This window comes from Rousettus aegyptiacus, unplaced genomic scaffold (genome assembly GCF_014176215.1).
Source record: "Rousettus aegyptiacus isolate mRouAeg1 unplaced genomic scaffold, mRouAeg1.p scaffold_m13_p_6, whole genome shotgun sequence".
In the NCBI taxonomy this organism is placed as follows: Eukaryota; Metazoa; Chordata; class Mammalia; order Chiroptera; family Pteropodidae; genus Rousettus; species Rousettus aegyptiacus.
Window position 1 is genome coordinate 53,193,384 of NW_023416309.1, and position 12,248 is coordinate 53,205,631.

Here is a 12,248-nt window from a genome sequence, read left to right on the forward strand (position 1 = left end):
TTTAATATAATTGATTTAACAAAATACGTCTTCCTAAAAAGTGGTGGGAAATTTAGTTTTTGGCATTGAAAATGAATTTGTGAATAGACTCCTCTATTGTAGATAACTTTACTTGATTTCTTATGTGTAAACTTAGATGTTTATGTTACATTTTTTTTTAGGTTAAGTAATTTTTAATTTTATTAGTTTAAGTATACAGTACATTGGTTACATGTTACATTTCTAAATCAAGGTATAGAACTTCTGATTTAGTAATATTATTTTTCAACATAAGCATTGGAAATACTGGTTTTTATTTGCTTAGTTTTAATGGTTAATGAACACTAGCAGGACTGTTACAAAATTGGTTTTGGGGGACCAGTACTAGTACTGGATTTGTAAATTATCCATTCTCTGAAGTAGTTCATAATGTATTGAAATACATTACTTAGCCTGTAGTTAAACGTACTCGATAGTGAGCTCTCATAACCCTTCTGCTGTATCTTGAAGGTTATCGTTCAGTTCCAGCCTTCATCAGTGCCAGATGAATGGGGGACCACACAAGATGGACAGACGAGGCCCAGGGTTGTGAAGCGTGGAATCGATGATAACCTCGATGAAATTCCTGATGGTGTGTATTATTTGTTAGGACCAAGATAATTTCTAGGCTTCTCTATTTTAGCATCGTTCTTTAGAATGGTGAGAAAAAGAAATAGTTATTTGGATGACCTGTCATAACATTCAGAAATCAGCCGCACATATCTTTTTTAAAAAATTTATTTTTTATCTGTTTATTTTTTACTTTAGAATTCTATGAAGATATACAAACCATGTAATATAGATTCTAAAATATGTATTCTAAAGAAACATTGTGCTGGTCAAAATTAGGCTTTTGGCAGTGAATTGGGCTTGTTTTGTCATATCTCAACTAGTATGTATTACTTTAGTGCAGGAGTGGCAAACTTTCTGAAAAGGCCAGTTAAGAAATATTTTAGGCTTTGCAGGCCATGTGGACCCTATTGCATCTACACAGCTCTGTATCGTGAGAATATCTGTAGACAGTAGGTAAACAAATGGGCATAGCCATGTTTCAGTAAAACTTTATAGAAACAGGCAGCGAGCAGAGTTGGGTGCATGAGCTGTGGATTGCTAACCCTTGCTCCAGTGTTTGCGCTTCGGTTTCTCTTATTACACCATTTAAAATAGGATTTTATTTGGACAATTACATACTTCATATTTGTTTTATTGTCTTACACAATTACAAAATGAATGTACTCATGAGTCTAAATGAAATAATCAGTAAAATAGTAGATTTAACTTGGAGATGTTCCTATATGTAGTATGTATGAATCTAACAAATCAAGGAGAAGAATTTGGAGGAAAGGTTTTAAAGTTTTATGTTGACAAATTACTTCTCCATGCGGGGTTTAGTGCCCTGGAGAGTTCTGAAGATATCACAAGGTTATGGAGCCTCAATAGGTACAAAACTGCTGGACATCAGATGCTCATGGCCTCTCAGATCAGAGACGGCCTCCTTCCGCCAGTCCTTGGTCTGGCTCACGTTATATGCCAGGACGGACTTTGAGCTCTCTTCTAATTTGGTAGAGGGTAATGAGGCTTATTAGGTTGGAAGGGTCATGAATTTCTTTGGCAAATTCGTGGTGACAAAAGGGATATCTAGAATGCTGCCATTTAATTAAGAAAACCCAAACATGTATATGTTCGTGTATTTCTTTCATAGGGGAGATGCCTCAGGTTGACCATTTGGTGTTCATGGTACATGGCATTGGACCAGTGTGTGACTTGCGCTTTAGAAGCATTATTGAATGTGGTAAGTGTTAGTCATTTTATTTTATGGAGTGATTGGAGAGCTTTTGGAAGGACTTTTTAAGTGTTCATTTTTAAGATAGCTTTCATTGTATACTACTGGCTGAGGGACTATAAGGGGAAATTTAAATGATCACTGGGAATCATTAATTTGTACTTGATTTGTTCTTGTGACATATATAACTCATGAAATTCTAGACTGTGAAGAATTAGATGGGATCTTGGAAGCGATTGAGCCTTTCTGACAGCCTCTGCCTGAGTAGTTTATTATGATTCAATAAATATTTAAATTTTTAAAAATATTCCAGCAACCAGGAACGCCTACATATATTAAACTGATTTATAGTAAACCGGTTGTGAGAAGTTTTTTAGTGGAAGAATGAATCTGCCTGGTTTACATAAATTTTTGAAGTTTATGTCTATATAATAGTTCATATTTACTGACTGCTTGGTATGTGCCAAGTATCTTACGTGTATTGTATTATTTAACCCTTAAAGCCTTGAGGTGTAGGTGCTGTTACTGTCATACCCACTGTTGGGTGAGAAACTGAGGCCCAGAGACTAAGTTAAGCTGCCCCATATGGTCCTTGGGTTTGGGAGCGGGTAGTTTGATTCCAGAGTCCGTGCCCACAGCGTGTGCTGCCTGTATGTAGTAGTTCAGTGTTTTTCAGTCACTTATACGTTTCTCTAAAATAACGAAAAGTTTAAAGAATTTCCTAAACATTAAGTTTATTATTTTGGGGCTGAATCCTTAATTTTTTTTTTCTTGAAAAGTTTGTGTTATAAAAATCCTGGCATAGTTGAGGTAATTGCTAACTACCTATCAAACTAGTAAAATTTAATTAATTTGTTGTTTTTCCTGATTATTTTTTTAAGTGGATGATTTTAGGGTGGTTTCTCTCAAATTGCTCCAGACCCATTTCAAGAAATCTTTAGACGATCGGAAAATAAGCAGAGTGGAGTTCCTTCCGGTCCACTGGCATAGCTCCCTGGGCGGGGATGCCACTGGCGTCGACAGGTTCGTGGGTGTTGGTAATTCGGTTTTCGGATTGGTCGAACTTAGATTTAAAATTTAAACCATAAAGTAGTTTATTATGACTCAATAAATGTCTTTAAATTTTTAAAAATATTTTAGTTATAGTCGACATATGATAATAGTTTTATGTTTACAACATAGCGATTAGACATTTATATATCTTACGAAGTGCTCATGATAAATTTAGTGCCCACCTGGCACCAAACGTGGTTATTACAATATTATTGACTATATTCCCTGTGCCGTTCTTTACATCCCCATGGCTGTTTCTGTAACTGGCAAATCGTACGTCTTAATCCCTTCCCCCTTTTCACCCATCCCTGCAACCCCTCTTTCGTCTGGCAACCATCAAAATAGTCTTTGTATCTATGAGTTTGTTTTTAATTTGTTTATTTATTTATTTTTTAGATTCCACATATAAGCGAAATCATATAGTACTTGTCTTTGTCTGATTTATTTTACTTAGCGTAATACCCTCCAGGTCAACTCATGTTGTCACAAATAGCAAGATTTCATTCTTTTTTATGGCTGAGTAATATTTCACTGTAGATACCATATCTTCTTTATCCATTCATCTTTGTTGGAAACTTTCATTGCTTTTATATCTTGGCTGTTGGACAAATGCATTTTTTAATTTTAATTTTATACTTGCTCTGACATTAAATACTGGCTGTTAAGTTTTTATGCTGCTTTTCTGCACGTGTCTGTGAGCACATGCACACATGTGTGTATATATGTATTCTGTTGTAAATGTTTAAGAGAATCTAGGAAATTTTTGCTGGTTTTGAAATACTCATCTACAGAGGTTTAGCTAGAGGGCTGCCCTGCACCCTGCAGGGTGTTTAGCAGCGTCCCTGTCCTCTACCTGCTAGAGAACAGTAGCACATTCCTCCCTCTAAAGTGACAAGCCAGCTGTCACTGGGGGTGAAACCTCGCTGGTTGAGAATGGCTGGTTTAGATGATTGTTTCTCAGTGGGGACTCTTTTGGCAAGACAGTTCTTTGTCATGTTAGCCTTGTAGGACGGTTAGTATCTAAATACCACTAAATACCCACAGCACTCACCAGGCAATGTGACAACTAAAAATGTCTCTACTCAATTTTGAATGTCCCCAACTGAGAACCACAGATTTTGGTAATTTTTTTTTTAAGTTTAGGTAATAGTTATGCTAATAGCATCCGAATTTTAGTGACCGCCAAGTTTCAAGGCTCATGGTTTAATGGAACGACTACAAACAGCATTCTCCCCATGCCGCGCCTGTTACGAGGGCGTTTTCTTTCCCCGTGGATGTCCGGGAGCTCCACTGTGGCTGTCCTCAGCAGGAAGGGTTTTTATCCCATTAAGCCCCTTTCTCTCTTCTCACTACATTCTCTGTTGTCCTTTCCACCCACAAGTTTGGTCTAGTATCTTGATTTCCAATAAATTGGAAGAATAGACTTTATTCTTTAAAAATTAAAATATTTTCACAGGCCCTAATTTAGATGATAATTCTTCAGAGAATCCAAAATTCATAGTACAGATATAGGCACAGACAGCAGCTTGTTTGCTTTATTTTGATTTATTTATAACTGTCTACAAAATCAACTCATAAGTAGTCCATGGGAGTTTTTTTTTTTTTTTTTTGTATTTTAAAAAATTTTTATGAGTTTATTTGAGCCAAACCGATGATATGCCAGGAAGCAAGATTTCAAAATCTCTGTGCGATGGTTTTTCACTCAATGTAATTTCAGGATTCAAAGTCTAAACTTTAAAAAAATCCGTAGATTTAAGGTGGCTAACGACTGAATATACTCTTTTTTTTTTTTTCTTTCAAACAGGAATATTAAGAAAATCACTTTACCAAGTGTTGGTCGTTTTCGTCACTTCACCAATGAAACCTTGCTAGACATTTTATTTTACAACAGCCCCACCTACTGTCAGACCATCGTGGAAAAAGTGGGAATGGAGATAAACCGTCTGCACGCGCTCTTCATGAGTCGGAACCCAGACTTCAGAGGGGGGGTCTCTGTTGCTGGTCACAGTTTAGGTAAAACCGTCAAACAGCCACATTTTAAACACAGCTTTTCTTGCGTCATCACCGCTTTCTTTATGGGTGACATTGTTAGTGCAAGTCTGAGAATTACACACTCTAAGTTTTATAAAAGGCAGAAGCAAATGCTTTATATTTTACCTTTGCTATATCCACCTTTCATAGTACCTAGGAATGCTTTATATTTTAATTTTTTTCTGCTTTTTGGTAAAACCAGGATCTCGATGATCAGATCTTGATTAATATCTAAGTTTTGTATAACTTCTGTCCAGGGAGTTTGAAACAAAAGTATAATGTATTTAGTGTTATAAAAAGCACGTAGTACATTAAAAAGCAAAATGCTACTTCTCTTTTAGGTTCTTTAATATTGTTTGACATCCTGTCTAATCAGCAAGATTTGACTTTACCCAAGTCTACTGAGCCTTTTGCTAATGGAGCCGTGAAGCAGCCACATTTTCAGGAAAAGCAGGTATGACCCAATTAACATTGAGATTTGGAGGTGGAGCTGAACAGTTTTCCAAATTCTCAACTGTTTCTGTATATCAAAATACACCAAGGTTTTCAAGTGTAACAGAATCATATAGCTCGTTGTTATGGGAGCATGAATGATTTGTTTCTATGCTTTTTTAGAATATGTAACTTTGAGTGGCAAACTACTAAAAATTGAACAGAATTGTTTAAGATTTTTTTGTAGATCAGTAGAGTTTTTATGGGAGTTTTTATGAGTTTTGTAATGTTCTTCAACTTCTTTTTAAAGATGTCTGAAGAGCCAAAGCTGATATTGGATGAGTCTTGTGACCTTGACGTTGAAAATGAAGAAGTCCTAACTTTGCAAGAAACTCTGGAAGCACTTAGCCTCTCTGAATATGTTAGCACTTTCGAAAAGGAAAAGATCGATATGGAATCTCTGGTACTGATGATCGATTTATTTTTGTTTAAAATTGTTTTTCTTGTGTATAAATCAAAAATTGAGAATGATTTTAACACTCTTACATCATAATACGTCCTAGATAAAGTGGAGACTTAAATGTTTAAAAAATTGTAAAACACAGGATAATTTTTTTAAAAAATAAAAAGGGAAGGTTTTTTTTTAAGCATGACACAGAACCCAGAAGCCCTAAAAAAAAATTGCATAGCAGGAGACTCCATAAATAACATGTAAAGGCCAATAATAGATTAAGAAGAATATTCGGAATACGTATTACAGACAAAGGGCTTATTCCCTTGCTAGTCAGAGCTTCTACAAGCGAACTACCCAAGTTAACACAGTAGGAAAATAGGAAAAGAGCAAGAACATATGATGTACAGAAAAGAAAATAACAAATGTCTTCTTATATCAAAACTCCTGAGGGAAATGCAAATTAAAAGTGCAGTGAAATTATTTTTAACCTATCAGTTTGGCAAGAACAGAGTTTGGTGATACACTGTGTCCAGGATGAGGGGAGGGGCAACAGACACGGTTACATGGGGTTGTTAACAGTGTAAATTGGTACTGCCTCCCTGGACGGCGGTTTGGCAGTATCTTTTAAAATAAAAAATATATACCCTTTGTCCCACTAAATTCACAGCCAGGAATATTTGCTACAGAGAAACACTCACACATGAATGTGTACAAGGATGCTCACTGCCGCACTGTTTGTAACAGCAAAAACCTTAGAAACACCTTTCACGTCCCCTAGTAGGGCAGCAGTGAAGCCATTTATAGTGCATACACGTAATGGTGCACCCTGCAGCTGTTGAATGAAGCAATGTCAGAGATACTGGTGTGTATGATCTCTTAGATACATTATGGGAAAAGACCAAAGTTCACTCCTGTTTGCATAGAAGGCCACACACACACACACACACACACACACACACACACTCACACTCACACTCACGGATGCTGTGTATGCAGAAGATATCTCTCTCTGGAAGGAGAGCAAATTGCCAGCAGTTGCTGCTGAGAGAGCCGGGTGGTTGGGACAGGAGTGGAGGGGAGAGCCTTCGTTGTGGCAGATTTTGAATTTTGTACAACATGCATATATTTTCTGTTAAAAAGTTAATGAAATGATTTGATGTATAGGCCTAAGATTTTACAGCCTAAATTACTCCATGATTTAAAAACAAATAACAATAACTTCTAAAATAATTGACTAGATCTTAGATTGGTTTAGATGATATGGTTTTTTTTATAATTTCTTTTTTTCTATTTCAGTTCATCTGTCACTCAGCTGATTAATTGATTAATTAATGTGCTTGTTTGTTTTCTTTTAAAGCTTATGTGTACTGTTGACGACCTGAAGGAAATGGGGATACCCCTGGGACCCAGAAAGAAGATAGCTAACTTCGTGAAACATAAAGCAGTCAAACTGGTAACGATCATCTTTGCCTCAAAAGAAAACCAAACTCATCTGTGACTAGCCTGTTTACGTTTTGGAAATTATTAATGTCATCATGGTCAGGCAAGCTAGTGTGCTCCCTGCCCCAGGACACGGCAGTGGAGTTGATGGAAGCCCAAGACTTGGGAGTCAGCCAGAACTGGAATTAAATTTTAGTTAGGGCAACTGACCATGCAGTTTCTCAGGACTGAGGAAATTCCCCAGATGAAGGACTTTCAGTTTTAAAATGGGAATTTTCCCTTGCAAAATCTAGGCAAACCCTGGACAAAGAGATAAGTCAATCACCCTAATTTCCAGTTCATCCCCTTGTTAACTACGTATTCATGAATGATTTAACTTTTCTGATGCTTGGTTTCCTTCATTTCAAAAATGGGAGTGATAATAGCTTTCGTATAGGATTGGAGTGAAGATGAAGTAATGCATTTGAAAATTAGGACCTAATAAATGTTAGCTTATTTTCTCTCTTCCCAATCCTTCACACCTTCTAAAGAACACTCACAGATCTCATTAAATAATAACCAAAAAACAAAAATTCTTTACAAAACAGTAACAATAGCAATAATTAAAATGTATTTAAAAAGAAAGAAAACAGTTGGGAAAAACTCCCTTTTACTTAATTTTCATTTATTAAGTTAATTTTACAGAGATTTTAAAAAATAATTAGAAAAATTAGGTAGCACTTAGGGCAGCTCTTTTATTGTCATTAATGTGGTCTTCATTGACCCACCTCTGAACTTCTGCAATTCTCATTTGTGTTAGTTCTTTGGAACTTAACTAGCCAATTCTTTATATGTAGTTTGACTATAGTCCTAGAACTGCTTGTCGCGATTAGTTTAAGCAATGGAGTTACTCTTTTTGGTGAGGCGCTGTGCTCAATTCTTGGGATTTGGAGATGAACCGAGGGTTTCTTGTCTAGTTAGAGGGAGAGATTTGACCACAGGTGGTGACACATGAGTCCCGTAACAGTGCCGTCCACACTCAGCACCCGGTGAGGGTGGCAGTCTGGCTTGGGGAGAGGACGTTGGGGCTGGTAAGAGAAGACGTCCCAGAGGGGTGGGGTCAGGGGAAGTGGCCTTCCTGCGTGGGCGTGTGTTTTGCAGCGGGACCAGCAGGTGAGCTCAGAGTAGGGCAGGGCAGGGGTCCCGAAGGCCCACGTGGCAGCTGTGGAAGTTTGGATTTTCTCTTGTAAGGGAGTGACTCTCAGACATCTCATGGCCAAGTCATGGTGCTTTTAAACGCCATGAAATGCTGGCCATCTTAATTCTATCACAAATTATGATTTAGCAGTAAATCATCTGTTTTGTCTAAAGTTTTATTTTAACTTTAGAAATTTAAATATTTAAAGGTACATTTTATAAACCATATTATACGCTTTTAGCTGTGAGCAGATATGTCTGTAATAAATGAATTTTTTTTTTTTTAATGCCAAATGCACCTGATCTTAGGTGGTCTCCCATTCAAGTCCTAACCTGGCACAACCCCGCTTAGCTTCCGAGATCAGACGGGATCGGGAATGTTTATGTTGGCATAGGCGTAGATAAATGAACTTTTTGAACATACTGGTTCTTGCCTGGTTTTTCCATTAACATTTACTTTCTTTTGCTACTGGCTAGGGCCTACTGGCTCAGTGGAGCACCAAAAGGAAAAAAATAATTGGAGCAAATCTTATCTGTTAGCAACTTAATTTTTTAAAATTTAAACTATTTATTTAGTGTGCGGATGGGCTGCAGTTTCATTGTGGCAGTAGTGACCGCCTGGTTCAGTTTATAAAGGGACGTCGTTGGCCACCGCTGCGGGGCGGCGGGGCCGCGGGGCAGGTCTGTGATGGAGTCAGTTCTCGGGAGTTCACTGGGTGACAGTGCGGAGGCGCAAGGGCCTGAAGCAGGAGGCAGTGGCTCGGTGAGAGGAGATGGGGAATAAGAGGACACGGAAAGGAAGAGTGAAACTCAAAGGCATTTTAGACGCGGAGCAGTGTTTTTGAGAGTTGATTGGAGAGATGAAGGGACGATGGAGGTTAAGAGTTGAGAAAGAGGTTACTAGTTTTGGCGGTTAAGTTCGTCTCATTTTTCCTGGGTATTGAATCATATAATTGCAGTTTACAAGAGCTCTTCATCTCCCTCGAGCCTCACGGCAACTCTGAGGTGTTCAACTCTCATGAGCACGGTGGTCAAACCGAAACCAGGGCACGAGTGTGTGTACTCCACGTGTAGGCACATTCGCCTGCACGTGCACACCAGTGAAGCACGGGCCTGGAAAAACCAAAAATGGGAAACGAGAAGCTGTGTTTTTAGGCCCTGCATCATGTCCTTGATTTTATTGTGCAATAAAAGGAAAAAAAAATGTAGAAAAATATTGTTCTTGAAAATTTTCTGGAAGGAGTCTGGTTTGTATACAGTTGTTGCTTGGATTATAAATTATGGCATTATAAGAATGTTATGAAAGGAGTGAAAATCTATAAAGTGATCTTATTTTTGAAATTCAAAAGTAATTGCCTCTGGGTGAACCATGGCATTTTCTCAGCCGTGTTGCTGTTGATTGCTCTACATTTTTCATAGATAACAAGGTACTGCCAGATCAATAACAAGATAATATGGTGTGTCCTATTGATTTAATGTAACTGACATAATGGGACCAAAATTAGCCAATTATTTCGTAATGATGAGATCAAGTATTTGTTGTCTGAGAGCTGCCCCTCCCCCTTTTCTAAACCATCTTGGTGATTTTCTTTTGAAAAGAAACAGTTTTTAGTGTTGGAAGTATTGATAGTCAAGGATGTGTATGTTGGTTCACTTTGTTTTGAAATTGCTGCATGTGTCCAGGGGAAACAAAACAGTTTGCAATAGAACACTTTATGTTCTATATAGCTAGCTCTCAGCAATTTCATATGTTTAGTTCTCTGACTATAATGGGACGTACGTCTGAGTGAGAAAGCACATTTACACTGAAGAATTCCGAACATGTTCTTCATTTTTGGGTTTAGGTTTTAATTGCCTGCCGCCCCCAAAGAGCAGAGGAAAACCAAACCTTCCAGAACGTCAAGGGTGGAGTCGGTTCCACGCTGGCTGGCAGAGAGTTCCCTTTTGTTCTTTACTGCCTGTTAAATTAACCGATTGGACTTGCTTCCTGATTTCCTAGTATTTGGAAATCATTACTAGATAAGACCTATTTGGCCAGCTGCTTTGTCTAGGCACTGTCAATAGCTGTTTAAACTGGACTCACACAGTCATTCAAGCCTGGGGAACAAGGGTCGTCACTTGAAGCACGTGCTCGCGGGAAGTGGACGGCTCCCCCTGTGACAGCTGTTCACACCCCCTGACGTGTGGCTGCTGGATCAGGGCATGGCCACAAACTAATGTGGGTTTCCTGTTATTATAGAATGTCCTGTTCTGTGGATGCTCCCAAAGCTTTTGCTGACCTATTTATGAAATGCATAGATCTTAAGTGTTTGGGGCAGTTTGGACAGTTGTTTGTAATTGTCAAAACTCACTTTCGTTTAGGTGTTTTCACCACCAAAACAGGAAACGGAAGCCACTCAGGTGGTTCCCTCGCCTCTTCCCAGTCTGCTGCTCCCGCCGTGCAACCTCCCTTCTCATTTCTTTCACTGCTGAAATTTTGCCTGTTGTAGAAGTTCATATAAATGGAATGAACACTGTGTACTCTTTTGTATCTGGCTTCTTTTACTCATAGTAATGTTTTTGAGATTCACCAAATTGTTATATCATTTGCAGTTCACTCCCTTTTATTTCTGAGTAGTTATTCCATTGTGTGAATATGCCACAATGTGCATATCCATTCTTCCCAAAATGCTTTTGAGGAAAACTTGTCAGGAGCTCCACGCAATCATGATGGGAATAAACATGTGTATTTTAAAATTATGTAGTACTTCTAAACTATCTGTCTAAAGTTGAGATATTAAAGGATGAAATTGTCATTTTTTACTTTTATATTAAAATTTTAAAAATTATGTTGAAAAACAGTACAAATGGTATAATGATAGCCCATATTTAGATTCAGTTGTAGTCCGACTGTTTTGCTGTATTTTTTCATTGCCTCTTAACCGTTTTATCTTAAGAATTTTAAGGTAAATTATAGATATCATGATATTTCTTCCCTAAATACTTAGTACGTGTTTCTAAAAAGGACATTTCCCGGATAACTATGGGGTCATTATTGTGCCTAAAAAATTACTAAACGTTCCTTAATATTGAGATGGCATGTTTTGCAGTGGTAGCTGATGACTGAACTTTTTGTCCTCAGGTTATGTTATGAAATTTTGGTATTTCACAGGAACAGAAAAAAGCAGCATCAGAAAAGAAGGCAGTGATGGCGGCGTCGACGAAAGGACCAGAGGACAGTGTGCAGAGAGCTAAGGCGGCGGCCGCTGCCCCCTCGGAGCCCAGCGAGAGCAAGAGGAGGCTCCCGGTGGGGGCCCTCGTTTCCTCTGTGCGTGTCGACTATGAGTCCTTCGAAGTCGGCACCGGGCAGGTACGTTTACCTGGTGACCAGGCCTGCGTGTTCTATGCTGGAGTAACTTATCTTTATGATTTGGGTTGGCTTTAAATTCTTTAAATATTTATTCAGCATTTATTGGGTGGGAGTGGTGGTGGATAACACTGACTTGATAAAATATATATATATATATATATATATATATATATATATGCTTCTTTTATAATTAAAATAAGGGATTGATCATGTACTGTACATATCATCTGATTTTCAAAATTGTCTTTATTTCAGTTTTCCACCACTCAATTTTATAGCAGTAGGCTCTCATTACCACTGGCAACAGAAGTGGCGATAGTTACAAATTTATGTTCAGAATATACTAAGTTTCTATGAGAGAAACTTGCTGCCTTCAGTCAACTTATATGTTTCTAGTACTCACAGTTCTTCCCTTGGCGAAAAATTTCTATAAAAATCGACAAGTAGTTGATAATGCTACATTTAACAATGTAGCTTAATACTTGTTTCTCAACTGCTTAGAAGTATTGAAA

The 12,248-nt window shown here is 37.9% G+C and overlaps 1 protein-coding gene across 4 annotated transcripts in view; it reads left to right on the top strand.

Moving 5' to 3' along the window:
* The window catches only part of LOC107513005 (SEC23 interacting protein), a 32,984-nt gene that overhangs the window by 9,035 nt on the left and 11,701 nt on the right, over nt 1-12,248 (top strand). For all 4 annotated transcript variants that reach the window (XM_016149116.2, XM_016149120.2, XM_016149117.2 and 1 more), the window contains 8 exons: nt 490-610; nt 1,721-1,810; nt 2,683-2,824; nt 4,659-4,867; nt 5,227-5,339; nt 5,628-5,780; nt 7,129-7,224; nt 11,539-11,736. In XM_016149116.2, coding sequence (XP_016004602.2) covers nt 490-610; nt 1,721-1,810; nt 2,683-2,824; nt 4,659-4,867; nt 5,227-5,339; nt 5,628-5,780; nt 7,129-7,224; nt 11,539-11,736 — 1,122 coding nt within the window. The remainder of the gene's footprint in view (nt 1-489; nt 611-1,720; nt 1,811-2,682; nt 2,825-4,658; nt 4,868-5,226; nt 5,340-5,627; nt 5,781-7,128; nt 7,225-11,538; nt 11,737-12,248) is intronic.